Source organism: Bacillus rossius, chromosome 8 (assembly GCF_032445375.1).
Source record: "Bacillus rossius redtenbacheri isolate Brsri chromosome 8, Brsri_v3, whole genome shotgun sequence".
Taxonomy (NCBI): Eukaryota; Metazoa; Arthropoda; class Insecta; order Phasmatodea; family Bacillidae; genus Bacillus; species Bacillus rossius.
The window spans coordinates 31898445-31925594 of NC_086336.1; the positions used below are offsets into that span (position 1 = coordinate 31898445).

General features: G+C 40.0%; 2 protein-coding genes across 2 annotated transcripts in view; one reads left to right on the forward strand and one right to left on the reverse strand.

Moving 5' to 3' along the window:
• Window positions 1–4110: 4110 nt before the first annotated feature.
• LOC134535306 (uncharacterized) lies at window positions 4111–10609 on the forward strand. Its single transcript, XM_063374375.1, has 2 exons — window positions 4111–4239; window positions 7842–10609. Exon 2 carries the CDS (start codon window positions 8256–8258, stop codon window positions 8616–8618), a length of 363 nt encoding a protein of 120 aa, XP_063230445.1. The 5' UTR covers window positions 4111–4239; window positions 7842–8255; the 3' UTR covers window positions 8619–10609.
• Window positions 10610–12341: 1732 nt separating this feature from the next.
• Window positions 12342–27150, reverse strand: part of LOC134534707 (phenoloxidase-activating factor 3-like) — a 115295-nt gene continuing 100486 nt past the window's right edge. Inside the window, exons 5-8 of the mRNA XM_063373184.1 lie at window positions 23854–24035; window positions 21727–21825; window positions 20516–20712; window positions 12342–18023 (exon numbers count right to left, since the gene is read on the reverse strand). Of these exons, the coding sequence (XP_063229254.1) occupies window positions 17913–18023; window positions 20516–20712; window positions 21727–21825; window positions 23854–24035 (589 nt within the window). The 3' untranslated portion in view covers window positions 12342–17912. The remainder of the gene's footprint in view (window positions 18024–20515; window positions 20713–21726; window positions 21826–23853; window positions 24036–27150) is intronic.

Consider the following 27150-nt stretch of genomic DNA (forward strand, 5'->3'; position numbering starts at 1 on the left):
CAAAAGTTTTTAAAATATTTAAAAAGTCAAACAAATATAAACATTAATTCGATTGAATACATGGTAGGGAAGTTTAATTTCTTTTCTTATTTCAACAATAGGTTTCTTCAATCCCTTGCAGTAATGGTTTGTATTATCAGAAATTGTTCCAGACACAATATTTCGATAAAAATTATAAGATTTACGAACATTTTGAACGGATTTGATGTGTACATACTTAGGGAGTTATGGATTTTTTTTAAAAATTCTAACTCCTAATTTTTTCAACCCCTTGCATAAATTTGTTGTCTATTTAAAATTGTTTCAGATAAAACTTGTAGATAAAAAAGTATAATTTTTAAAAACAATTTGTACTAATTTTTTAGTGTGTCTACGAAGGGAGTTATGATTTTATTGTCCTCCAATCCTTGTTTATTCCAACCTAGGCAGTAATGGTTGGTCGCATAAAAATTATTTCAGATGAAAGTTGTAGATAATATTTTAAGGTTTTGCCAATAAAACAGAACGGATTTAACAGTGTACGCAGTACGTAAATTATGATTTGTTTTTAATTCTAATCCTTTATTTTTAACCCCTTAAACAATGGTTCGTCTAATCAGAAATTGTTTCAGACGAAAATTGTAGATTAAAATTGTAATATTTACAAATATTTCGCACGAATTTGATATTGTACCTATTATGGGAGCTATGAATTTTTGTTAAAATTCTACCCTTTATTTTTTAACCCATTGCAGCAAGGGTTCATCTAAATAAAAATTGTTTCAGACAAAAGTTTTAGATACAAATTATAAGGTGAATACATAATCTGTACGAATTCGATGTTGTGCGTACAAAGGGAGTTTTGATTATTTTTTTGTCCTCTATCCCTTGTTTTTTCAATCCCTTGCAGTTATGTTTGGTTGTATTACTCCTATGAATTATAATACGTTCAAACGGATGTGATATTTTTCATACAATGGGAGTTAAAGTGATTTTATGTTTGTTCAAAAAAAACCTTCCTCATCTACCCCTTTCGTCTGATATAGAACTTTAACAATATCGACCGAAATTTTCCACTACTAGTATTTATGTATCAGTTTGTAAGAAATTTGTGAAAAATTGTGACAGTTATCGTGTCCATACAATTTTGATATATATATTGTTACGATTTATAATGTGGGAAGAACAGGGTTCCTAAAGGATAACCCAATTATGTTTTTTTTTCCACAGTTTTATTAATTACCAATATTTAAATTAATAAATAATTCTACTAAAAATATATCCTATCACTGGCACTTAAATATGTTTAACCTCAAGTCACTCAATGTTTGTCAAGTTCCACAGTTTGCACTCCTCACTGGAGCTAGGCTGAACAATGGTTCACGTCTTACCTCGCGCCTGTTCACACACACAGTCTCGCGTCACTTAGGGCGCGGTTACACGGGACCCTGAACTACTTCAGGTGAACATGTTTAAGTAAACACGTTTACAAACGCGAAAGTGTGCGGTTACACGGTAGTTGCTGAAAAGTGTGTTTAGCTCTAAAACCGATTGTCTACTGTCAACGAATGACTGTGTTGTTGATCTCTATTTTTTAATTGCATCCAGAAAACGCGGGATTTTCTCACTTGTTTATACAGCATTATCAGCCGAAATGAAATGTGTTTACATATTGCTCAATATTTTTTTACAAATCGGGAATTCAAACATGCACAGTAAAATTATTAAACTTATTTTTTATTATTTTTTGAGCGAGAGTACCTATCTCAGTTTTAAGAAAATTAAGGTCAGGATAAATTAAAAAATATGTATAATTATCTGTTGGTTTTTTTGTTGCATTCGGTAAAATATTACTCGAACTTGTGCCAGAAACACTTTCCATCTAGAATTTCTGCAAAAGACTGTTTATATTCTAACCAGCCAATCAGAGGCTAATGTAGAAGATATGTCGATCTGAACTACTTTGCCAACCTGTTTAAGTTAAATGAGAAATGGCCTCGAACGAAACATGTTCAGACTGTGTGTAACCGCACTCAACAGCTGAACATGTTCACCTGAAGTAGTTCAGACTCCCGTGTAACCGCGCCCTTAGTTTCCGCAATCTCCTTATTCAGTCGATCTCCGCGTCGCGCCACTATCAGGGAGGGGGGGGGGGGGGTCTCTCACCCTCTTCGCCGATGTCGCACTTTCCTTATATATATATATATATATATAAACTTTTTAGCTGACTATTTTTGGTCAATCGACCATGAAACGTTAAACAAAATAAAAATAAAAACGTTTTCTGAAACTTGCAGCATGGTAAGGGATACAATATGTATACACTCTTCGAAATCTACCTAATATGAATTCTAAACACTAAGTATTATTATTTCACATGATGAACTATTTACATCAATCGTTTATCGGTTGCTTCCAACTACGGGGAATTCCGTTAATTATGAATTATGATAAAAAAAAAACAAAAAACAAGTTTTATATTAATTGATATAAAATAATTTGATGATAGAAATGGTTGAGACACGAAAGAAACCTAATTTTTAGGAAAATAAAAAAATAATAAAATTTAACTAAACATGACTTTTTCTAAATACTACATCTGACTGGCTACTGTACCACTAGGATCACATCCCTAAAGCAGCTGACTACATTCTTGTGCACACGATTTCGCCGTTGCCGCGAAAAGCCTCTTAGCACAGAGGACGCCGAGAAGACATGGTAAGTAGCCGAGGTCAGAGAACTAAGTCCCGGCGATGGCGGACACAGCTCCTAATTAAATCGGGCGGTCGGCTCTAGGAAAACGGAGGGGGAAGGTTCGGCCCAGGGCTGAAAACATGCGGAAGTGCCCGAGTGGTTGTAAGCACAACTTCAGTTGTTCGCGCCGAAGAGCGACTGCTGCAGTCTCTACCGACAGGTACAGGAAGCTACAAAGAATCGACTTCTACAATCCGCGAGAAGGAAGCATAGGGCCTTATGGTGCCGCGGCGCTGCTTTCTAGCGGCGTAAAGGGGAACTAACTGAGGCGGTGAGCTGACTTGCCACCAGGTGTCACGAGCGTGTGCTCTACACGCTGGCGACCAGGCCAGAAGTTGCTTTTTCTGCCGCTAGATGTCGTGGAGGTCTCTGTAGGACCAGGGAGAAAGTCCTTGAAGTAGGCCATCGTCTTGGCTAAGTTCACGTCAGGTCACTGCTCCTGGCTTTATTTCTCCGAACTAAGGTGGAGGGGGGAGAGGGGAGGGTGGACAAAAAGAAGCCACTAAGCTGGGAACTGGGGTCCACTGGAGACCCGTTCGTGACGAGACTCGCTATTCTCAGCAGGCCTGTAAGAAGTAGCAGCTTGCAGCCCACAAGCTGCTCTATGCAATTTTGCTCATGCAGGGAATTAAAATTACAAACCCGGGACTGCAGGCGAGAGACATTTCAACCGGGCTTCCCACGTCCACATTAGACTAGCAAAATATCAGATAAGCCCCTGAGAAAGGGGCTTCGGTCCACTGGCACAAAGTTTAAACACATGGCGTACACCGGCCTAACAAAGAGTAAATCACCCCTTTAACAACCAGATAAATTGAAAAATAATATTTCCAAAAATATTTTAAAATTATAGAAAAATTGAAAAAAAGGTGTCGAAATGCCTAATTTCCGGCACAATCTTACTCCAGATTCACATAAGTCACTAGTAAGGGTTTCCCCTCCTTTTCTTTGATAACACAGCGCTCTTAGCAATTGCCCTACTGCCCTGGGGCCCCCATGGATGTGGATGCGGATACGCCGCATACGCAACCAGGAAGAGCGTTAGAGCTTTTGGCTATGCAAAGGGACTGAGGCTACCCATCTCAGTTTATGCACCACCTCCGGCCTCCAGATTCACAGTTACAAATGAACATGTGTACTGCTGTGTGCTGTAGTGCTGTAGTGCTGTAGGGGGGAACCGCGCGGCAGTTCCAGAAGCGCGCCGCCGCCGCCGAGGAGGCCGAGGAGGTGCTGCAGGAGCTGGTGGCGGCGCCGCTGCTCGAGCACCTCGCGCGCCTGCTGGAGGCGCGGCTCGCCGCCTCGGGCCGCACCGTGCGCCTGTGCGCCGGCATGGTGGCTGCGCGCGGCCGCTCGCCGCAGGACCTGGGCGCCGGCGACCACGTGCCGCGGCCCTCCCGGGCGGTGCTCGACGCGCTCGGCCGCCTGCTGCGGCGCGTGCGGCGGGAGCGCCTGCCCTCCGGCAAGCTGCGCTGCCTCGTCGCCTGCGTGCACGCGCTGCTCATCGAGGTGAGCGCTGCACGAGTGCCTCGCTACAGGTGGGGCTATGCCTAGTGTTCAAGGCCGGAGTCTCACTATAGGTGAGGCGACTCCATGAGTCCAAGGCTGGTGTCTCAATATAGGTGAAGTGGCACATGGGGTTCAAGGGTGGTGTCTCACTAAAGGTGAAGTGACACATGGAGACGAACGCTGGTGTCTCAATATAGGTGAGGTGATTCTATGAGTCCAAGGCTGGTGTCTCAATATAGGTGAGGTGATTCCATGAGTCCAAGGCTGGTGTCTCACGAAAGGTGAAGTGACACATGGATTTCAAGGCTGGTGTGTCACTATAGGTGGGTTGTGAAATGAGTTCAAAGAAGGTGTCTCACTATAGATAGAGCAGTAAAATGAGTTCAAGGCTGGTGTCTCAATAAAGGTGAAGTGGCACATGCAGTTCAAGTGTGGTGTCTCACTATAGGTGGGGCGAGCAATGAGTTCAAAGCAGGTGTCTCACTTTATTTAGAGCAAGCAGTAAAATGAGTTCAAGGCTGGTATCCCACTAAAGGTGAATCAGCGCATTGAGTTCAAGGCCGTTGTCATTGCTATGCAGTTGAACCAGACGGTTGCCAGTTTATGCTAGATTATTTCTTCCAGATGAATGGTTTGGCTGTAAGAATTCTTGTTCTGATACGGGGTTGGACGAATATTCTGTCACCCCCAGTAGTCGAAAGAGGTGTATGGGATTGTGGAGTTTTGGCAAGGTTAGAAGGAAAGGGGTGGATTTGGGTTGGGCTAGGTTCGTGATGTTAGCACTTGTCTCTTACTTTTCATATCGTTCAGGAAGTAGACGGGGTGACTCCATTAAAAAAAAAACACCGAATTGTCTTTCCATGAAAATCATCGTATCTCTTCTCTTAATGACCATGTCGCTGTGTGCACATGATCTATCCGAGACTCGAACACAGGACCACTCACATGCTTTCGCCGTCCGGCGCCTAACTAGGTGAGGCTCGTGGCTACCTAGACTCTACTCCCTAGTTTCCTACCACAGTGCCTGTCCTCTGCGCAACTACATCGGCTGAGACAACTATCGTCGTCCTTGGAAAACACACTCTGCTCAAGGTCACGAAGAGTCAACGGGAAGGAAATAACGACTGCGCGAGATAGCCATTCTCAGCTCCAAGCAACAATCTGGCAGATGACACGACCATTTCGTAACTCCTAAAATCTTCACAAGAAAACACTAAATAAATAATCGAATTTTAAGTTCTATTACAATATGATTGATTTTTATTAATTTCTTTAGAGCATATTTGAGAGACATGCATTGAGGACTTTTGATATGAGCGGCCGAAAAGATATTTAGCCAAAACAATGCTACAGAAATTTTAGCGATGTGGCAAAAACGAATGGTATTTAAGGATTTTATACCACTACAATATTGAAGGTTCTTTTAAAAAAAAACATAATACAGTGACTAGAGTATTATAGTTTTAGTCATTCCCAACAATGTATTTACTAGTTAAACAATTTGTTGTAGTCAAACATTAGCTTCATGCATTCCACAAAATTTCATGCTATGGTCTAATGAAGCTGCATTAATACAATCAACAGATAAAAAAAGTCATGGTCTAAAATAAGATCAAACCAAGATGGCATCTTTCAGTTCCTTACTTTCTCCTCTGCAACCCCAATATTTTGTCGACTTCGGGGTCATTGTGGTGACGGGAGATGTTGCAATGAGAATGGAGCGTTGATAGAATAAATAGATGAGAAAACAAGAGAACCCCAAAAAAAGTCACATTAACCATTTGGCTTGTAACACAAACTTTTCTTTGTAGCAGTTGCAGGTAACTTCGTCATTAGGAATATTGTCGCATATGCTTAATGAACATGGAATCTTGCTATTTTTACTGTAAATATTAGTGTGTAACTAAAATTTTTTATGAAGTGCTTAATGACTTGGAAGTGGATATCTCATTCAGATGTGAATCCATGCATTCACTGGTGCTGGTTATCCCAGAACTCTTTAGGATTTTGGTTGGAGTAATAAAGTGTTTAAGGGTAGAAAAAAATAACATTAGTATTGGTCAGTAATTTTTTTTGCTTTCATTGGTTAGCATGTACTAAGTTATTGAAGTGTGCTTCATTTTACATGACTGGAGAAAGTCATGAAATTCATCAATGGTGTGTTTTGCAATTGCTATGATTGCTATTTTTTGCAACGATGATGTTCTTCAATGTAAACTGTGGCATTTACTATGAAATATGAGTTTTAGTAAGTGATGGTTACCAAAAGGTACTTAAGTATGACTGCTACCATCGGTAATTTTTCTGATTTCCACAAGAACTGTTCATATTCTGCAGAATGTAGTCGATGTTTTTTTTCTAATTATCTGACGCAACTTATTAATTTGAGGTCCCATGAAATTTGTGTCATAGTTTCCATTATTATACATTGCCTTCTTTCGGGAGGTAATGAACTGTCAACTTTATCAATGCTGAAAACTGTATGATACTATAACGATTCTGACATTTTCTGGGTACAAAGATCTGGCAATACAGCTAAATTAGGCTGACTACATCTTGATATGGTATTTATGCTTTTTTATGATAATGAAGCTGGCTAAACACAGGAACTAACCAGGATAATGCTTGGCAGTCGTGATTTGTCTCATCCAAACATATTTTGTTGGAATTTCATTGCAAGGCTTTCCTTGTCAGGTTACCAAAAAAATGAGCTATAAAAAACAAAACGTTTACCATCTATGTGCTCAATCGCTCTGTACTTATGTAAACTTAACAGTTGCTTGACTTTGGTTTCTGTCACCGAAGTATAACCATGCATTTTTCGCGAAACATGCTTGGACCAGCTGTGAGATAAAACTTTGTATCATTACAATAACTTGCACGGGTATACCTTATTGCAGTCTAATGAGAGATCAGATTATTTCGCGAGAAACATATGGCCCTAGATATAACCATTGTGCTAGTGGCTTTGGTTGTACACTGATGGTGTTCCACATGTGACAGTGTTACAGTGATGTTAATGGCGGGCAGGGGTAGTTCATGCATGCATTAGTTAATGAATACTGCATGAAACCAAAATGTTCTCCAGCTAATCATCAGTTTCTTGTTTGCAGTACACCCAAAATATTGGCTGAGGTGTAGTGTTTGTATTCTGGAAACAGTTTTAAGGGATCAGACATGGTCATGTACCATTTAGTAATGTTTTGTGTGTTTCAATATGGTGATCGTGAGGTAGAAAGTGACTTCAACCACGTCACATCATGTCAATTCCAAACTCCATGCATTAATTGTTACGCGTGGTCACGCAATGTTTTGGGTGTAGCAATATGGTAACAGTGAGGTTGAAAGTTACTTCAATCTCGTTACAGCATGTTATCTCCTGACAATTCCAAATTCCAAGCGTTAACCATCAGGCGTGGTCACGCATATCATTTCCGGAATGTTTTTTTTGGTGTAGTAATATGATAGTACTGAGGTTGAAAGTGACTTCAATCACGTTAGAGCATGTAATCTCCTGACAATTCCAAACTCAAAGCGTTGACCTCCAGGCGTGGTCACGCATCATGATGGCGACACGGTGACGGGTGTTCCCCTGGCGGCAGATCACGAGCTGCAGCGAGCGCCGCGGCGGGGCCATGTCGGGCGACGACCTGCTGCCCATGCTGGTGCTGCTGGTGGCGCACAGCGGCATGGCGGCCGCCGAGCTGGAGGCGGAGCTCATGTGGGGGCTGCTGGACCGCGCAGCGCTCTTCAGCGAGGCCGGCTACTACCTCACCAGCTTCTCGTGCGCCGTGCAGGCCCTCCAGAACCTGCCCCCGCTGACCCCGCCCAGTGACGCAGTGTTGCCGGACTGATGCCTCCCGCGTGCTGGTGGCGGAGCTCATGTGGGGGCTGCTGGACCGCGCGGCGCTCTTCAGCGAGGCCGGCTACTACCTCACCAGCTTCTCGTGCGCCGTGCAGGCCCTCCAGAACCTGCCCGCGCTGACCCCGCCCAGTGTCGCAGTGTTGCCGGACTGATGCCTCCCGCGTGCTGGTGGCGCACAGCGGCATGGAGGCGGAGCTCATGTGGGGGCTGCTGGACCGCGCGGCGCTCTTCAGCGAGGCCGGCTACTACCTCACCAGCTTCTCGTGCGCCGTGCAGGCCCTCGAGAACCTGCCCCCGCAGACCCCGCCCAGTGTCGCAGTGTTGCCGGACTGACGCCTCCCGCGTGCTGGTGGCGCACAGCGGCATGGAGGCGGAGCTCATGTGGGGGCTGCTGGACCGCGCGGCGCTCTTCAGCGAGGCCGGCTACTACCTCACCAGCTTCTCGTGCGCCGTGCAGGCCCTCGAGAACCTGCCCGCGCTGACCCCGCCCAGTGTCGCAGTGTTGCCGGACTGACGCCTCCCGCGTGCTGGTGGCGCACAGCGGCATGGAGGCGGAGCTCATGTGGGGGCTGCTGGACCGCGCGGCGCTCTTCAGCGAGGCCGGCTACTACCTCACCAGCTTCTCGTGCGCCGTGCAGGCCCTCGAGAACCTGCCCCCGCAGACCCCGCCCAGTGTCGCAGTGTTGCCGGACTGACGCCTCCCGCGTGCTGGTGGCGCACAGCGGCATGGAGGCGGAGCTCATGTGGGGGCTGCTGGACCGCGCGGCGCTCTTCAGCGAGGCTGGCTACTACCTCACCAGCTTCTCGTGCGCCGTGCAGGCCCTCGAGAACCTGCCCGCGCTGACCCCGCCCAGTGACGCAGTGTTGCCGGACTGATGCCTCCCGCGTGCTGGTGGCGGAGCTCATGTGGGGGCTGCTGGACCGCGCGGCGCTCTTCAGCGAGGCCGGCTACTACCTCACCAGCTTCTCGTGCGCCGTGCAGGCCCTCCAGAACCTGCCCGCGCTGACCCCGCCCAGTGTCGCAGTGTTGCCGGACTGATGCCTCCCGCGTGCTGGTGGCGCACAGCGGCATGGAGGCGGAGCTCATGTGGGGGCTGCTGGACCGCGCGGCGCTCTTCAGCGAGGCCGGCTACTACCTCACCAGCTTCTCGTGCGCCGTGCAGGCCCTCCAGAACCTGCCCGCGCTGACCCCGCCCAGTGTCGCAGTGTTGCCGGACTGATGCCTCCCGCGTGCTGGTGGTGCACAGCGGCATGGAGGCGGAGCTCATGTGGGGGCTGCTGGACCGCGCGGCGCTCTTCAGCGAGGCCGGCTACTACCTCACCAGCTTCTCGTGCGCCGTGCAGGCCCTCCAGAACCTGCCCGCGCTGACCCCGCCCAGTGTCGCAGTGTTGCCGGACTGATGCCTCCCGCGTGCTGGTGGTGCACAGCGGCATGGAGGCGGAGCTCATGTGGGGGCTGCTGGACCGCGCGGCGCTCTTCAGCGAGGCCGGCTACTACCTCACCAGCTTCTCGTGCGCCGTGCAGGCCCTCCAGAACCTGCCCGCGCTGACCCCGCCCAGTGTCGCAGTGTTGCCGGACTGATGCTGCCCGTGCCCCCGCAGACCCGGCGGCACTGAGCCTGTACTCGCGCCCAGTGTTGCCAGACTGATGCTGCCCGTGCCCCCGCAGACCCGACGGCGCTGAGCCTGTACTCGCGCCCAGTGTTGCCGGACTGATGCTGCCCGTGACCCCGCAGACCCTGCGCCACTGAGCCTGTACTCGCGCCCAGTGTTGCGGTGTTTCCAGACTGATGCTGCCCGTCCACCGCAGACCCTGCGGCACTGAGCCTGTACTCGCGCCCAGTGTTGCAGTGTTGCCAGACTGATGCTGCCCGTACCCCCGCAGACCCCGCGGCGCTGAGCCTGTACTCGCGCCTAGTATTGCAGTGTTGCCAGACTGATGCCTCCCGCGTGCTGTACGCAGTGCTCCCGGAACAAAAACACGTGTTTTGGAAACTAATCAATATATCCGAGTGGGGCCTGTTACTAAAAGCATTTAAGAATTGCCTACTTCAGGGCAGATGAGTAGTTTTGTTTCCGGATTAAGCTTTTTAATCTGTGTTTTTTAGAGAGAAAAAAACGCATAAAACAACAGGTAAAGATTCTTGAAACCACTTAAGGGTCATGCATTACACCTTTATCTAATGCTAGAGTTCACCGCTCAAATTTCATAGTTGCTCTATGCACGACGAGAAGACTGCACTCCAGTGCAGAGTCTTGCGCTTAGAGGCGACACCGCGCTAGAAACACCAGCGAACGTCGCGCTTATCATCCCGCCCTTCTAACTAACACAGATACACACCTGACTAGGTGGGCCCCTTAAACCTAAAATTAATATTTTGTATATGTTCGATTAAATTATAGTAAATATTGATATTTTATCAATTTTACCATTTGGTGATATTTCTAACATCATAAAGTAGTAACTTTTGATAGTATTATTACAGTTGGATACATCCTGAAAGAAATAATAAATCACTTCTAAACGCCAATTATTGTATCACAGGAGAAACTATTTGTAGTAGTAGTTCAGTATACATAACAAAATATTCTAATTAAATACTATGGTAAATCGTAACCAAAATTTGTATCATGAAACGATATGAAATATTTTAATGGCAAAAATGGTTGAAACCATTTCTTTAAGTTACTTTTCTTTAAAGTAAGTATAGAATATCATTAGATGATGCTATTGATGAAATACAACAAGAAAAGGTTTTTTTCCGAAATTCTCATTACATATATTCCTTTTGAAAATATTTGTTTTATATTAAAATTATTAATTATTTCATAACTATCTTTTCTGAAACTTTTGAGCCCTATGGGTATATTTTGCAACAGAGTACACAGAAACAAGAACAGCGCTAATAACAGGTATCATTCACTGGAAAGAGAGAGTAAATGTCCATTAGAATGCATACTACAATCTAAGGGTGATGATGGGGTTCACTACTACTAGCGCCGTTAGTTTAAGATACAGGTTGAGAAAGGGGAGCTATGTTGTTTGCGTGGAACCAGAAAAAAAATCAAAATAATTGGGCTCTCTACTATAATTTAAATTTAATTAATCTCGTAGTTAAATTTTAACATTAAATAATGTTTCCAGACAAATTAAATTTTTTCTGATTTTCCTTAAATTGTTCCCTCTTGCTGAAAATTCCATAACTTTCCAGGTTTTCCTTTTTTCTCTTTTTTTTTTGCCGCTCTGATATAGTGGTAGTTCGTTATTTTATTCATTAATATATAATTATTTAAGGTAATTGTTTTCTCATTGACATATTATATTAAAAAATATATATGAGCAGGTGAGTTGCAAAACTGCCCTTTTCCAGAAATTGAATAAATCCAGATTCCATTGAATTTGTAAACTATGAGTTCCCCTTCATATATAGACAGAATTGTTGTGTGTCTAAAGTCTTCTTTTCCTTTGATATTTTTGAGTTGAAAAATGTAGTTCGTTGCAAAACTCTCCTTTTCCAAGTGCCAGTAAGTTACAGAACTGTCCTTTTCCAGTGTGTTAGAATTAGTTTCAAAACTGTCTTTATCCTACATTTTTTACCATGATGTACGAAAACCATCTGTAACACTGCCCATATGTTTCTATGACAAATGTTATGCATAAATTTATAAGTCTTTCTTCTTACTATTTTTAATCTTGCAGCAGTTATAATGTTTGTTTTAATATAATGCAATTGGTTAACATTTATGTGCATATATATGTAAATAATCACTAACTTTGATGTTTACATTGTAACCTTTTTTGTTTTGTGGGAATAACTAAACGAATCATTGTTATTGCCTGTGATGGATAACACATAAAATTTTAGTAATGTGACTGAAGTTACTACAGAAAGTGGCAGGAAACGAACACGGCGAAAGGAAACATGGACTCGAGAAAAAAAGAAACGAGAAAGGTAACAGCAATATACCCTCTCATATTAATGCAATATATAGGTTGTGAAATTAGAATGTAAAATATTTTTATACTGTGATAGCGAACAAATTACTCATGCTATTTTGTTAGTTCTGGTTTCCATTGTGACATACTGTCCTTAAAAAAATTTTCATAAGTTTAAAATAATTACCGTATGACTTTGTGGCAAGCAACTCTTCCTAGATGCAGTAGGACTCCTGCATTTTTGCAATAATACTGTGTTGCATGCATGCAATAATACAAAGATTACTCATACCAGTAACTTATAATTTTTTTATGATTTCGCATTGTTTCAGGTATACATCAAAATCACTGCTGAGAAAGCCGCAAAGCGGACATGATACGAAGACCTTTAAATGTGCAACTCTAGCCATGCAAGATATCAGACGTTTCCATCAGGCCTTTTATGCTACATCTCGTAAAGTGTCTCAGGATAGCTTTATTTTGAAGTATACTTCCCAGATGGCTCCAAAGAGGACTTCTCGGGCAAAGGTAGCAAACAGTTCCAGGAGAATACATTGGCATTTTCAAGTTATTCGGAACAGTCAAGAGTCATGGAAAGGAAGAACCTGTTTTTGACTGGAAAACTTCTGTGCAAATTGTACTCAAGCATACATCACATTGGCACTTTCGGTTATCTATGTGCAAGAGGATAATGCTAACAAGAATTAAAAATGGTGCCGTCCGTGTTAGAGGCGAAATCAACTATGAAGTATATTGTGCAACTGTTTCATCTATCATCAGAAGGAGCATGGCTGTGGCCAATATTAATACAGAACCATTGTTACACTCATTTCCTGTAAAAAAACTGAAAGATGTCAATAATCTTCTTACTAAACATTTTGGTAAGAACTGGCGAGACTTGGAACATCTAGAATATTACCGAAATGTTATTGATGCTCAAGAAGTCGAACATACATATGGAAATGCAATCTAAGAGTGCACCAACGTGGATGAAGCAGATTATCCAGTGGTGTAGACTTTTATTCTTTCCAGATGAAACATTTCCACTTTATGTGTAACATTATGTACATAGTGCTAAAGTTTGTAAAGTTTACAAAAAAAGCTCAACTTTTATTTATTTCAACTTCTATATTAAATTTAATTACGTGTTTTAATACCAAAACTGTCGTTTTCCGCTAGTTTGCTGCAAAACTGTCCTTTTCCATATTACAATCTCGAATAACTAACGACGGTTTATCTGGATTTTTAAAATATTTCTTTAGTCAACTAATATTATTGTACTCTTACTACAGAAAAATGAAGCTGCATAAAATATGAAAAATTACTTAAGTTATGAGTTTTTCCTATTTCCTGAAAAATCACTTCTGGTGGATAAGGATAGTTCTGCAACTCACCTGCTCATATATTTTTAGAAAAAACACTAATGGCATATTTTATCACTTGTAGTATCATCAAAACTTCATTCAATATGTCCACTTTACAGAAAATGTTTTACAGAAATTGACATTCTTACAAAAACCAAAACATCCATGTAAATGGACAACGGACAGCTAAAATCTCCACAGAACATCCTATACCAGCGGACTTAGAATATGTCAGAGGACCTTTCAAGAAATCTTCCACTGTGTTTTGCATGCCTAAGCTGCCGAAGAAGAGAAATAAAGACTGTTTTATAAATGTGTGTCGTGTTAACACTTAAAATCGTTTAATTAAATTTTATATTTTGTTTTTGTAATTTTGAATTTTATTACATTCATCCACTGTTAAAATTTAAATTTTTGAAAGTTGCTGACGAACGCATCAGTTCTGTACAGCAACTGTCCCACTTGGAATTAAAATAGCTAGGTACTAAAAATGTCTAGTAGAGTCGAGTCGATTTTTAAGTACTCGATTCAAGCCTTATGTTAAAGCTCAAAAATTTCAGCAGTTAACAGTTGTGTTCAGGGAAACTAATGAAACCTTACTGATACAAATCTGGATTTATCGAGGATTATTTATACTTAGTAGTTGTGACGCTCGTAGAAAACGTTATTATTTTATGAAGACATTATTAAATAGGCATTCGTTACAAATTAAGCTCTTCAGCACGAGCGTTTCATTATAAAAAACACGAATAGTTCAATATGAAAGTTGTTAGCAATGTTGGCTAGTTTTATATAATCTCGTACTGTTATTATGATTTGAATTTTTTATTCGGCGTATTAAAGTAGCATCGTCACAATTGTTTTTACATTAACATATAATACAGACAGAAGTTTATCTCCTTCGTATCTTTGAATATATATACTGTATAGAAGTCGCCAGCCCAGGTTAAAATTTCGAATACGGTTTTGAGGTAGTTGGTTAATTCACCGCCGCAATCGCCACCATCTCTAGGGCATCGACTTGTGGTGGTCTCTAGCGGACAAGTGTCCAACTCTTCAAACACCCCTTCCCCCTCCTGTTGAACGACCGTGAGCTGCAGTGAATGATTGATGGGGGGTGCGGGGAATGACAGCGGGCGACAGTACTGCGCCCTAACGGGTAAATAACAACTAAGACGATACAGGGCGCTACGGCAGCGCACTGCAGCGGTGAAGTTCCCAAGCTGCTCATCATACGCTTTTGAAAAACGTAGAGTAAATCCTATCCACTCGCGACTTCTATACAGTATATATATTCAAAGTTCGTATGCACTAAACTCGAAATTTTTGTAGAGTTTGCTGCAGTAACAACTATTTCTTAAAATTACAAATATTCTTTTCTACGTGAACATTATCTGTACCGGTCTTCATTAAAAAGTAACAAACGTAAAAATACTCATTTATCATTTAACGTCTTGCCTTCTGATGCACGGGAAGTAAAAAAAAAATCCTTTTGGCACATCTTACAGGCGTAGGTAGATTTCGAAGTACCTATTTCTTCTGGAAATGTTTTGAAATCTTCTATAAACTTCTGGAACATTTTAAGAACTTGATGTGCATAGCATACTATATGTTCGCCGATATTAAACATACAGTAGATAGATTAAACATTTTATCATATTCCATGCAGCGAAAATATTTTGAATGTTTTTAACTCAATGCATCCAGCACTTAATGTCGTAACGAATTTTCATATTATACCTTCTAAAGTAGTTATACAATTATTTTTGACCTTCAAACACTATTCTTCATCCCTTTCAATAATACATGGTCATATGATATTTTTGGAGAAAGTTTTAAGGTAATATTAAGATAGCTAAAATTTAATTCCGACCAATTTTATTCTAAAGAATTTTTAATTAATTTTTAATTTCAACTCCTGATTTTACGTTAATAGTTCGTTTCAAAAAAAAATTTTCAACCAAAGGTTTTAGATAAAGTTTTGATAGTAGATATATCTATTTTGAAAAATAATGACTTTTTTGACTTTCCACCCCTTGCAATAATGGCTTGTTTCATTAAATTTACTTTATACAAACATTTTCAAAAATATTTAAAATGTTAAACGAAAATAAATTTTAATTCAATAGAGTAAATGGTAGAAAAGTTTAATTTATTTTCTTATTTCAATTCCAGGTTTTTTAACCCCAGGTTTTTTCAACCCCTTGCAGCTATGGTTTAACTATAAAAAAAGATTCAGAAAAATTTTAGATAAAAATTATAAGATATACTCGTACAAAAAATTTGTACGAATTTGATGTTGTGCCTGCGAAGGGATTTTTTGTCCTCCAACCATTGTTTTAACACCTCTCGCAGTTACGGTTCTTTTCAGACAAAAGATTGTGGTATTAAACCTACGAGTTAAAATACATTCAAACAGATATGATATTTTCCATATTATGGGAGTTACAGCGATTTTTCTGTTTTTCAAAAAATCTATCTCCGTTTCTACCTCTTTGGTCGAATGGAGATTTTCCACTACTAGATTTTATGTATCAGTTTTGAAGTGATTTGTGAAAAATTGTGGCAGTTATCGTGTCATACATATGTTGACTATGGTTTTGGGGTCTACGGACCATGAAACGAAAAACTACATAAAAATTTGCTGGAAGTACCTCCATGGTAACGTCTTCAATAGGTAGTCTTTCTTTGAAATATACCTAAAAATGAACAATAGCTGATTAATAAACTCCAACAAAGTACCTATAATAATTACCGTAAATAGCCTGATACACATCGGACAAGTTAAATATTACGGTACTGTTGCTGAATAAACTTGATCCACCATAGTTACCGTAAAAAGCGTCAGACATGTATTGCACGTTAAATTTTACTGTACGCTGCTCTACAAACTGAGCATAAATACGATATGAGCGTTCATAAACTCTGAATATTCTGGTTTTGAGCGTATAAATTGTAGTGTCCGGGTGTATGGGAATGTCAAACTTGAATATATCAATAAAATTTAATACAGTTTTTTTGCCAAAATGTTATTCAATAATATGTTAAAAGTTAACTTCGTTAACTAAACGTCTTTAACTGTAATGCAATACAGAAAAGTTAAAAGTTTCTTTGCAGTGCATGTTACGTTTGACAGTTTATATTATTTTCTAATAATACTAGTTTCGGGCGGATACCTCGTAAAGAAAATTATAATGGCTAAAATACATGAAAAATTACATTGTTAATTATAGTAGTAAAATATTTTGTAACTATAAATACTTTGGATGAGTACAAAATGCTATTATGAAATTAGTACAGTACTATGATTGTGATTCAAAAACTTTTGTGAGACATGTTCAGCATGTACTTTGTGCCACGTTTTCCTGCTGAGCTCGAAAGGAAAACTCCAAAATAAGTTGTCCTTAGCTAATCGATTCGAGATACTCGATTTTTTGCACGACTCGACTTAACATCAAAATATGCTACTCGCGCACCCTTTCTTAATAAACCACATTTGTTAATCATGATCTAAAGTCACACCCATCGGCTCATTTAGTGCTACAGAAACGATAAAAATCATTAGATTTTTAAACAATACTGTGAGTGTGTTTGTTTTTGGGTCAGTATACAAACAGTTCAGTTGGTACCAAAGTATACAATTCTATAAAAATACATGATACATAAAAAATGTTTTCTTTATACTGCAACAGCACATATTTTTTGTTAATTCAGCTGCCCGTAATGGTGTATGACCCTTTCCAGGTCATTATTTTATATTAACGTTTCACACGGTTAAACTTGCCGACTTTTTGTGTGGCTGAAAGTTCACAATATTTAAAAAAAAAAAAATAAACATCGCATACTTTTTGAATAATTAGCTGGCAAAGTTGCTATTTTAACGTTTTTTTGTGCAGTATGAATAATGAGAATGAAAATTGTAAAGTTGGAACATTTTAGGTTTAAAGTCAAATTTTCTTGCTACTATGTGATATGGTTTAATTTAATTCAGAAAAAAAAATTTAAGTTTACCTTGCCTTACAAAATCAAGAGAATTGTTATTTTAAAAAGGTTTTGATGAAATTAAATAAATTTTTTCTGAAATAATTTTAAACTATAGGCTACTTACTAACCAGTAGCCACTGCAATTGCTATATAACCCAAACATGTTCAGTTATTTATTCAATTTGGTTCTCCTTAACCATACTGCACAAAAACGTTCAAAATGTAACTTTGCCAGCTAATTATGCAAAATATATGAGATATACGTGGGTTTTTTTCATTTTGTAGAAGTTCTGCCACTCAAAAAGTCTACAAATTTAACTGTGTTGAAAGTAAAATTTAAATAACTTTCTAGCATAAGGCATCCCCCATTAACGCAGGCCCTTAAAAACATCTCCATATTTTTAAGTAACTTGGATAGGGTTTGTTTCAGATGATTTTGAATTACGCCATAGTGACTGGTGCATAATAACAAATAATAAATTAACTAATATGTATAAATACAATAAAATATAGGAATGATTGTTTATTGCGTCATGTTGTCCTGTATCCAGTCAACGTAACTTGTGATTTTGGTGTAGACGCTGACAATGCCACGAGCTCCACACTTATTGGACCCGAAAGATGCTATCCCCACCTGGAACATTTAAAACAATGGGCTTTTTTGTTATGACAGGAACCACTCAATGAAAAAAAAAATAACTTGCCATGCTCTCATCTAAAAATGATATTGAAAATATAATACAAACTGTATAGCAGTATTAATGTTACTTTTTCAATTTTACTAAATATATATGTACCTCTTGTGTTAATTTATGTTCATATGAAGTCTTTATATATCTCTAAAATAACGAAGCCTATATATGGTTTCCAATACAAATAATGTAAAAGTATTGTACCATTAAAGTTACTTATGAAGTAATATTGTTACAATTTAGTCAACGATCATAAACTCTGAGCGTTGTGTGTGTGTGTGTATGTGTGTATATATATATATATATATATATATATATATATAAAGTGAAATGGTATAATTATAAAAGTAAAGTTTGTATCTTCAGATGGTGGACTAGTGGAATGATTCGAAATTCGAATCTGGTCGGGTGTGATCATATATATAAGACACATATAAAGTGGTGATCAGTCCTCAGTGGGAATTAATTCTCATGACATCACAGATTCTAAGGGAGTCATTTAGATCTGCTTGCGGTGAAACTTCAGAGACACAACCCGTGTTTCCTTTTTCACACAGGGAAATGGGCAGAAATGTCAAAACGTAAAAGGAAATCTTGATGGGGTATTTTAAGTCACTCTAGAAGCGATACTACCAGTGTGATTTAATGTATACGCATTTTTATACATTACACAACTGACATAAGGTAGAAAAATTATCAGAAATAGATGCTTAGTATAAATTCACCAGGAAATACTTTTCAGGCAATGAAGTGACACACACAGCAACTTCTTTTTGACGTGATAACGTCTTATAAACGATGAACGCCGGCTGCACGTACGAATAATTGTCACGTTCCGCCTGAGCCGAGCGCGCAAGAACCGGCCAACCATCGTGCGAGAAAATCTTCTATAATATAAAATAGGTTAAGGCGGGCTTTTTAACTAATTGATTTTATTATATTTAAACAAATTATTTAAATTAAATTTGCAAAAATTGTAAATATTTGAAAATTAAAACTATGCAATTTTTAATCAATGTTTTCTTATGAAGTTATCACGTAAAATTATCGTCCGCAAACCGACTTTACAGATAACCCTCTTTTTTTTGTTAAGAATTTCTTTGCAACATCTTATCATGCAATCTAAACATATAATCATGATGATCGATGTAGTGATCTCGGGTATTGGCGCGGTGGTGGACACCACGACACACCCGATGTGCTCACGGCTGTGATATTCTATGGTGGTTCATCATTACGGGGTTATGGTGGTAAATTGTGTTTGATCACTGGCCTCTCACCATGGCGATCTGAGGTCCCATTTCCGGCGGGGTCGGACCAGGATCTTTTGCAAGTGGGAAAAATGGTGGACGTTGCCTTGAACGGGTGGGTTTTCTCGAGCTACTCCCATTTCCCTGCACCTAATAATTCCTAAATTCCCCGTTAGCATCTCATTATCCCTCATCAGATCTAATAACTCTGATGTCGACGTGATGGTAAGCCTTATAATTAATTCATTCATTTTAAATTTCTCTCCACAGTATCGAAGAAAAGTGTCAAATTAACACCTAGGCATTAATCTGGAAAGGAAATTTTCCACAAGTTAAAAAATCCTTGGACATGGTACGGAAATCGAATCCGCAATACTTGGTTCAAGAGTCAGGAGTCGGAACATGGGATACAAACAAAATTAAAAGGATCCAAAGTATCGTGAAGGAGAGGGAAACACGTATCCAGAAAGTAACATTATCACTCTTCTCATTATTATTCAGAAAACATGAAGGCATTCAGCCCTTCGAGGTCCTTTTTTATTTGTTTTGAATCCGCTTCTGGCAGACAGTTTTGGCAGAAATACTGAGCAATTTAATGCCAAGCTAAGTTGATGTGTTTTCTTGTGTTTAAGGTCAAATCTCACGTAGCTTGTTATTGGCTTGAATTAGTCTCGCCTTGCAAGCCTGGCACATAAAGCTGAATAGAGCGTAATTAAAACATTGAGTTAACCATTAAGTTAAAAGTCTGCTGTCTACAAGCTTGCCGAAGGCTTGAATTTGATTGGTTTTCTGCATCTAGATTCTGTGGCAAGATTACTGCGTGCTTTACACATGGAGACTAGTTAGCTTCTTGAACGAAGCTTTCTGCAAACTAACATACTTGTCATTGCAAGCTTGATTGCTTGTCATGGCAAATATTATCCAATCTTGAATAAAGTTTTTTTGAAGTGAAACTTCTTTGCTGAGGGGACTGCAATTTTCGAGCGTAACCAAAATTCCGATCGCATGAAGGGAATGGTTAGGTACGTGGTAGAGGCAGAGAACAGGTAGAGGATACGGCAAGGGAGAGGCAGAAATGACGCAGTATAATTGCACACTTGTGTACTTGAGCAATAGCATAATTTAGCAAGATGTTTCGCGTCAGTCGCACGTGGGGTGTGATTGAACAGACGCAGGACGGTCACCTGGTAGTATTTCTTGCGCTCGATGTGGTCCAGCAAGAGCAGCGGCGCGCCGCCGAAGCCCGAGCAAGCGTCCTTGCCCTCCTCTCCGCCGACACACAGCTGCCTGCTGGAGATGGGCACCAGGGCGTTGTACAGCTTCTTGCACGAGTCCGCCGGCACCACGGGCAGCTCCTGCAGCTGCTGGCGCTCCGGGGTGGCTGCCGGGAGAAACCATCGTCCAGCCGAGCTCTTCACACCACCGCATGCCTCCGTCCCTCCATCCTCACCCTCTCTCTTTCCTTCCTTGTGTCCCAGAAAACACCGCGGGTAATACCGATATAGAAGATAGAGCCACTAAACTAGGTGACTCAGCGGCAAAACGGGATCGCATTCGTTACGACCAGCGCTATACTCCTGGTCCATCCATGCCGATTTCGTTTTTTTTTAAATAGTAATTTCCCAAAATCACCGTTGGAAACTACTAAGATGGTTCCTATGTTACAGGCTACTGCCGATTCCTTACCCAATATCCCTGAACTATATAATTGCGACTGACCATCTCTAATGAACATATTGACCGAGTGTTAAGGCCCGGTAGTAAAAAAAAATTAGACCCATGAACTTGACACAAATCCCGCAGAGGTATAGTGTTGTTTTGGGACGATCCATCGACCGATGGGTATTTTGGCCCCCCAAAAGTTAGGGCTTACCTTCGGTTCGTTCAAACAACGCGTTCAGCTAACGATTCGTGGTGACTTCACTTCCCATTGTCACTTAACGTCCAACTGGAGTAGCTGGGTCGAATTTAAAGAAAATACTCCTTTCACAATCAACCTTATGCGATTATGAAAATAGAAGTAATATGGTAAGCAAATAAGGTGAAGCAAAGGACAAAAATATTTTCGAGAGATAAATCAGAGCTAAGATACTTGTCACTAATCAAGTATCACAATTTTAGATTATGAATATTTTAGGTTTTTAGAGGTAAAAGCTAAAGTAACTACCAAAATGTCTGTATGGTAATACGATTTATATATATATATATATATATATATATATATATATATAACTGCAGTGATATAAAAAGAGTGCCAGTCATACCACATACTACCACTTCTTACGTTTGGACTGCATTGAAAATACACATCGACGGAGCTCTGAGGTTCAACTACGCCAGCAGACTTTCGGCTGGTTGGTTCTCTTAGGTACATAATTCGTTTTTTTTTACTCACACTTCTGTCCAGGAGTTTTACCCCACCCAACCAGAGTGGCGCGCCTTCCGACCAGGGGCACCTTCGGGTTCTGGAGCAGACAAATCGGCTGCGCTGTAACTGAAAGAAAAAGGACACAATTTGTATTTTTTTTGTAATGAATGTCATAATTCAGAGTATCTTAAGTAGCTTGGCTTCTGGGTTGTAGCCGTGTCCTTGACGAATAATTCACCGACGTTTCTGTCGACATTGCAGTCGCCATCATCAGGGAGCAGTTACCTACTCACTAGGTACTCAGTAGGTAACTGCTCCCTGATGATGGCGACTGCAATGTCGACCGAAACATCGGTGAATTATTCGCCAAGGACACGGATACAACCCAGAAGCCAAGCTACTTCAGACAATGGCCGTGAAAGCCTGCGAACATTATTCAGAGTATCTTGTAATGAATCACATTTGACAATATAGGCCTAAAGAAAGGTGTCTGCATGTAAATTGTAAAATGAATTTCGAATGGTTTCACGTCAATAAAAAATAAATTAACTACCAAGGTAAAGGAGACCCAGGGTGGTACTAAGTTAACATCGCACAATTAATGGCGTCACAGAAAAAGTAACATTTTACAAACTTTTACAGAAGAGCGTACACAAGTTGGTGTTTATAAATTGTTGGTAGGGTAAAATATTGTTTACAAGAAATGGCACAAAGTTTTGAGGCGGCACGACAATTATTTTGGTGACATACTGATTGAATAATTCTGGTAAATTTGTATAACGTTTACTATTTATCTTCCTGTGTGATAGTGTTCCGTTCCCGGTTGACACTGACAAGCAACAGTTTTAATTTACGAAGGACTTCATAAGGTGTTCGCGCTCCATTGCTCCTTAAATATATGTATAAGGCAATGGTCAATGAGAGATTAAAAAAAATATATTTTATGTGTACCAGTGTAACACTAAAATATTCATGTAAACTTTTTCTAATCTACGTGTTTCTGTTTGGAAAAGATATTAAGAAATAGTTATAGCATTTAGCAAGAAATGCCTTTTAACAGTGAAAATAGTGTTCCCAACCCATGAACGTGTTTCTCCATTCAACTCATTTGAACTCAATTTCCAAATTCAATGAAAGGTCTTTAGTTCAGGAATCTATGGTATGTCACATTCTGCACAGAAGAAAAATGTATGTACTTTTACAAAAGATTCCTTTGGAAACCAGTTGCCAATAAATATTTTGTAATACTACAAAGAAACATTTTTTTAAACTTTATACAACACATAGCTATGGTTATTTTTGCATATGTGTATGAAATAATTTTTCCAGATAATACTGAGTTTTTCTTACGAAAATTGGATCATAATTTTATATTTTGTTGAAGTTTCATTCAAGCATAATTTTTCAATTTTTTATATTTAATACAATATTTTATATGTTTTATCTTGTTACTAAACTTGGACGTTAAATTGGTAGATTATGTATCAGTAATTGCTGGAATTTGTCAAGATGCAATTTCGTGATTGAGTCCTAGATATATCTTATTAAACGTTGTTTAACACTCATGGTGCGCCGAACGAAATTTTAATGGACGAACAAATAACGGCCATGAACCACGGACAGGTGTGCAGCTACACTGTTAGAAATCACATCAAATTTACGGCCTTTGCATAAAATAAACTTAACTCAAATAAACGAAGAATCTTTGTAGATACCATGACGTGTTGTGACTTTCGAGTTGCATGTTTCGTTCTAAACAAAGGGAAAGTACACGCATCGAAAAAGTAAGAGTGCAGAGGTAACCAGTTTTGTTAACATACCAAGAACTTACCTTTTGATTCATTTTCAATGTAAGTGTACTCAAGTGTGTGTAAACTCACAAAGATGGCCTGAACTCAAGTGTGTGTAAACTCACGAAGATGGCCTGAACCCAAGTGTGTGTAAACTCACGAAGATGGCCTGGACTCAAGTGTGTGTAAACTCACGAAGATGGCCTGAACTCAAGTGTGTGTAAGCTCACGAAGATGGCCTGAACCCAAGTGTGTGTAAGCCCACGAAGATGGCCGCGAACTCACGAAGACCCCTCGCTAGGTTGTAACCAGCGGTCTCGGAGAACTGAAGGCGGGCAACTCACTGGTGTAGTTGGCAACTCACTGGTGTAGTTGATCGGCGAGCGGAGCACGAGCAGCGCCACGTCGTCGCTGAAGCTCTTGGCGGCGAAGCCCGGGTGCAGCACCACGCGCTTGATGCGCACGTCCTGCACGGGCGGGCCGCAGTACTCCACGGTGCAGTCCAGGTCGGCCGAGCCGTCGTACTCGCCCACCCGCACCGAGTACCTGCGGCCAAGCGGGCGCACTTGGGCGCTGGGGTGCGTCGTGGATAGTCGGGGCCCGGCTCTCACGCCGGCGCTTTTCATCTACTTATCCAGGAACAATGCAGAATGCAGTAACATTAAAGAAAACAACCAGAGTAAAGTAGTTACTGTTAGTCTCTTTATGTCCAGAAAATAATTTACAAAAGATTATTATGACCAACTCACAACAAGGCATTAAAATAGTGATCTTAAAAATAAATTACATATGTGACCACATATTAACTCAAATAAGATTGTCTCACAACAAAAGGGGGTGTACAAACAGGTGTACTACACAGCAGGACAGACGGGAGCGCTGGAGTGCGTCGTGGATAGTCAGCGGTGGTTTCAGGGTTGGCGCTTTTAATCTATACACAGTGTCACCAGCCTTACTTGACCTTATTTAGAAATCACCATCCAGAGACAATGCAGGAGGCATTGACATTAAGGAAAACAATGAGGGTAAAGTAGTTACATTTATTCTCCTTATGTCCAGCAAAGAATTTACAAAAGGTTATCATGATCAACTCACGACAAGGCATTAAAGTATGTTCTTCAAAATACATTACAGGTCTTTGAAATATGTAATCGCAAATTAACTCAAATAAGATTGTCTTACAACAAAAGAGGGGGATAAAGCCAGGTCACTACACAACAGGGCAGACGGGACGTGCAATCTCTTGCATATATCCCCAATGTGCAGAGCTTCAAGCCAAACACTAGACACTTCCCGAATAAAAGTACTGTTCCACTGCACCAGTGCTCCTTTTAAGCAGTTAAGCAATTAAGAAGCTTCTTCCCCTGTTTACTTATTCAAGCATTTATTATCTCCAACTAAACCTTTTTAAGTTTGTTGGCAAATCTCATCTCCCTTAAGAACGATTAGAGACTTGCATAATATTGACCAAAACTTTATTTAATATGCTTATCAAGCAATATATTATTTATCCGCCTTGGTATCACAGTAAATATATCACAAAATACATTTGGTATACACCTCGGTTATGTTCACACTATGATCACTGCAATCAAATCACATAAATAATGTAAACAAACAGTATTAAATAAAAAATATATAAAACTCACTACTAAAATATAATAAAAAATTAACAAAATATTTATATTTATGTTCCTTTCATAGTTACCTTTAAATTTAATTCAGTTCATAGAGTACTATCAGATAGATTCTAAAGGCCGCAGTAAGTACTCGACATAACCAGAATTTATTAATTCATCAACAATTTTTTTAAAGGACTCTAAATTTCTTGAGCTTACTTACTAACACACTTTCTATACTTATATCAACTTTATGTGACTATACAATCTCATCACCACCAGCTAAATAAATTGTTAAGTATACAAAAAATCATCATTTATGTTCAAGTCACAGAATTCATTTTTTCTCCTACTTTATGATCAGAAGATCCATGACACAAACCCTCATATTGTATACCATTTCTCAAAAAACAGTTAATTATGAGTAAGATCATTCAAACCAGTCGTTAAGCAAGGCAGTTGAGTAGTGCGGTTGTGGGTGGATACAAATCGTCGTTTAGTTATCTAAGAGGGAGATCGGTGAAATTTCTCTGGCAGAAATATTTTTATGTCATCTTGGTGCAATTCGATGGCATTCCTTCGCTGCTCCCCATGTATAATGGAGAAGTCACTGGTGACTGTTTGGGCATGGTTTTAATTTGCTGTTGGCTGTATCGAGGAATTATTGCGTGACGCAACTTTTATTATTTCACCGATGTAACGAAAACTGTAAGTTTTTGCCATTTGAGTTATTCGACAAGGAGTAGTGGGTGATGATTATCAGATTTATCCAGCTAAAGATAAATGTATTTTAACGAGAATTTATACTAATCAATGACTCTGCAAGTAAGAATTATCGACTTCTGGCTAGTAAATTAAATTTACGAACTTGGTGTTTCTTGTGGTGCCATGTGTCGACGATTCGCTACACGTTGCGGTTGGACTAATTTTCCCTGAATCTGATGCTGGTAAATTCCTTTTGCGAGTTTAATTTCTGTACGAGAAATATCAACAAGGTAAGTTCCTGAGTCTCGATCATGCGAGTCTAGATCATCTGAACCTCGAATATCCTTATATTAAATATCTTGGTCCCAAAAATCCGAATTTCCACTAAATACCGAAACACTTAGGACCATTTTATTTACATTTTATTCGAAGACTGCGCACACAGCAAAAGAAAAATTGGTATGATTATAAAATTATTCTTTGGAAACCTGTTGCCAAAGATAATGTTTAAAATATTCCGAATGCTGTTAAGTAGTATAGGATAGGGCATACTGGGACACGGCTTCTGGCTGAGGTGCCTGAGGTGCCGACCGCCATCTTGGATTGTGACGTCACGGCGGCCATCTTGGATGAGTGTAACGGGACACAGCGTAACGGGACAAGTTTGACCTTGACATTTGACCCTCAAAATTTGCCAAAATTGGGCAAAAATTGCCCAAAATTCCTCAAAAATCGTCAAAATTTCCATTTCTGTGAAAAAAATTCCGCCAAAAAATCTCAAAAAATTCCTCAATTAAAAAATTTCTCTTTTCGAGGAAAAATTACCGTTTCGAGGGAAAAATTCCCGTTTTTAGTCCTTACAAATCCCAACGGCTAGAAATGTCCATATAGCGGATTAAGCATCCATGTCGACAGCCGCAGATAAGCCTCTGACGTCATCATAGATGATGACGCCAAAGTTGCAATTTCCGTTACGGCCGCCATCTTTAACTTTTTTATTTATTATCCGATTTTAATAAAAAAAATTTAAAAATTATAAAAAAAAATTAAATAATAAAATTTTAATAAATTATTCATAATAATCATACATTAACGACACGGAGCTCGGAGTCCTCGGTTCGAACCCGGCGAGTGCAAAAAAATAATTAAAAATGGCGACCGATCCTTCCTTCACAGTGGACGCAGGCATACTGACTCCCACCACTTTTTTTCAAAGCATATATATCGTCAGCTGGTATGACGTCATGTCCGCCATCTTGTCTTCGATGCTGGAAGCCATCATCATCAATGTATCGTCGGCGAGAGTGCGCTGACGTCATGTTAGTTTAATTCTTACC

Excerpts from the sequence above, each read along its gene's own strand:
- LOC134535306 (XM_063374375.1), top strand. The coding sequence starts at position 8,256 with ATGCCTCCCGCGTGCTGGTGGCGCACAGCGGCATGGAGGCGGAGCTCA.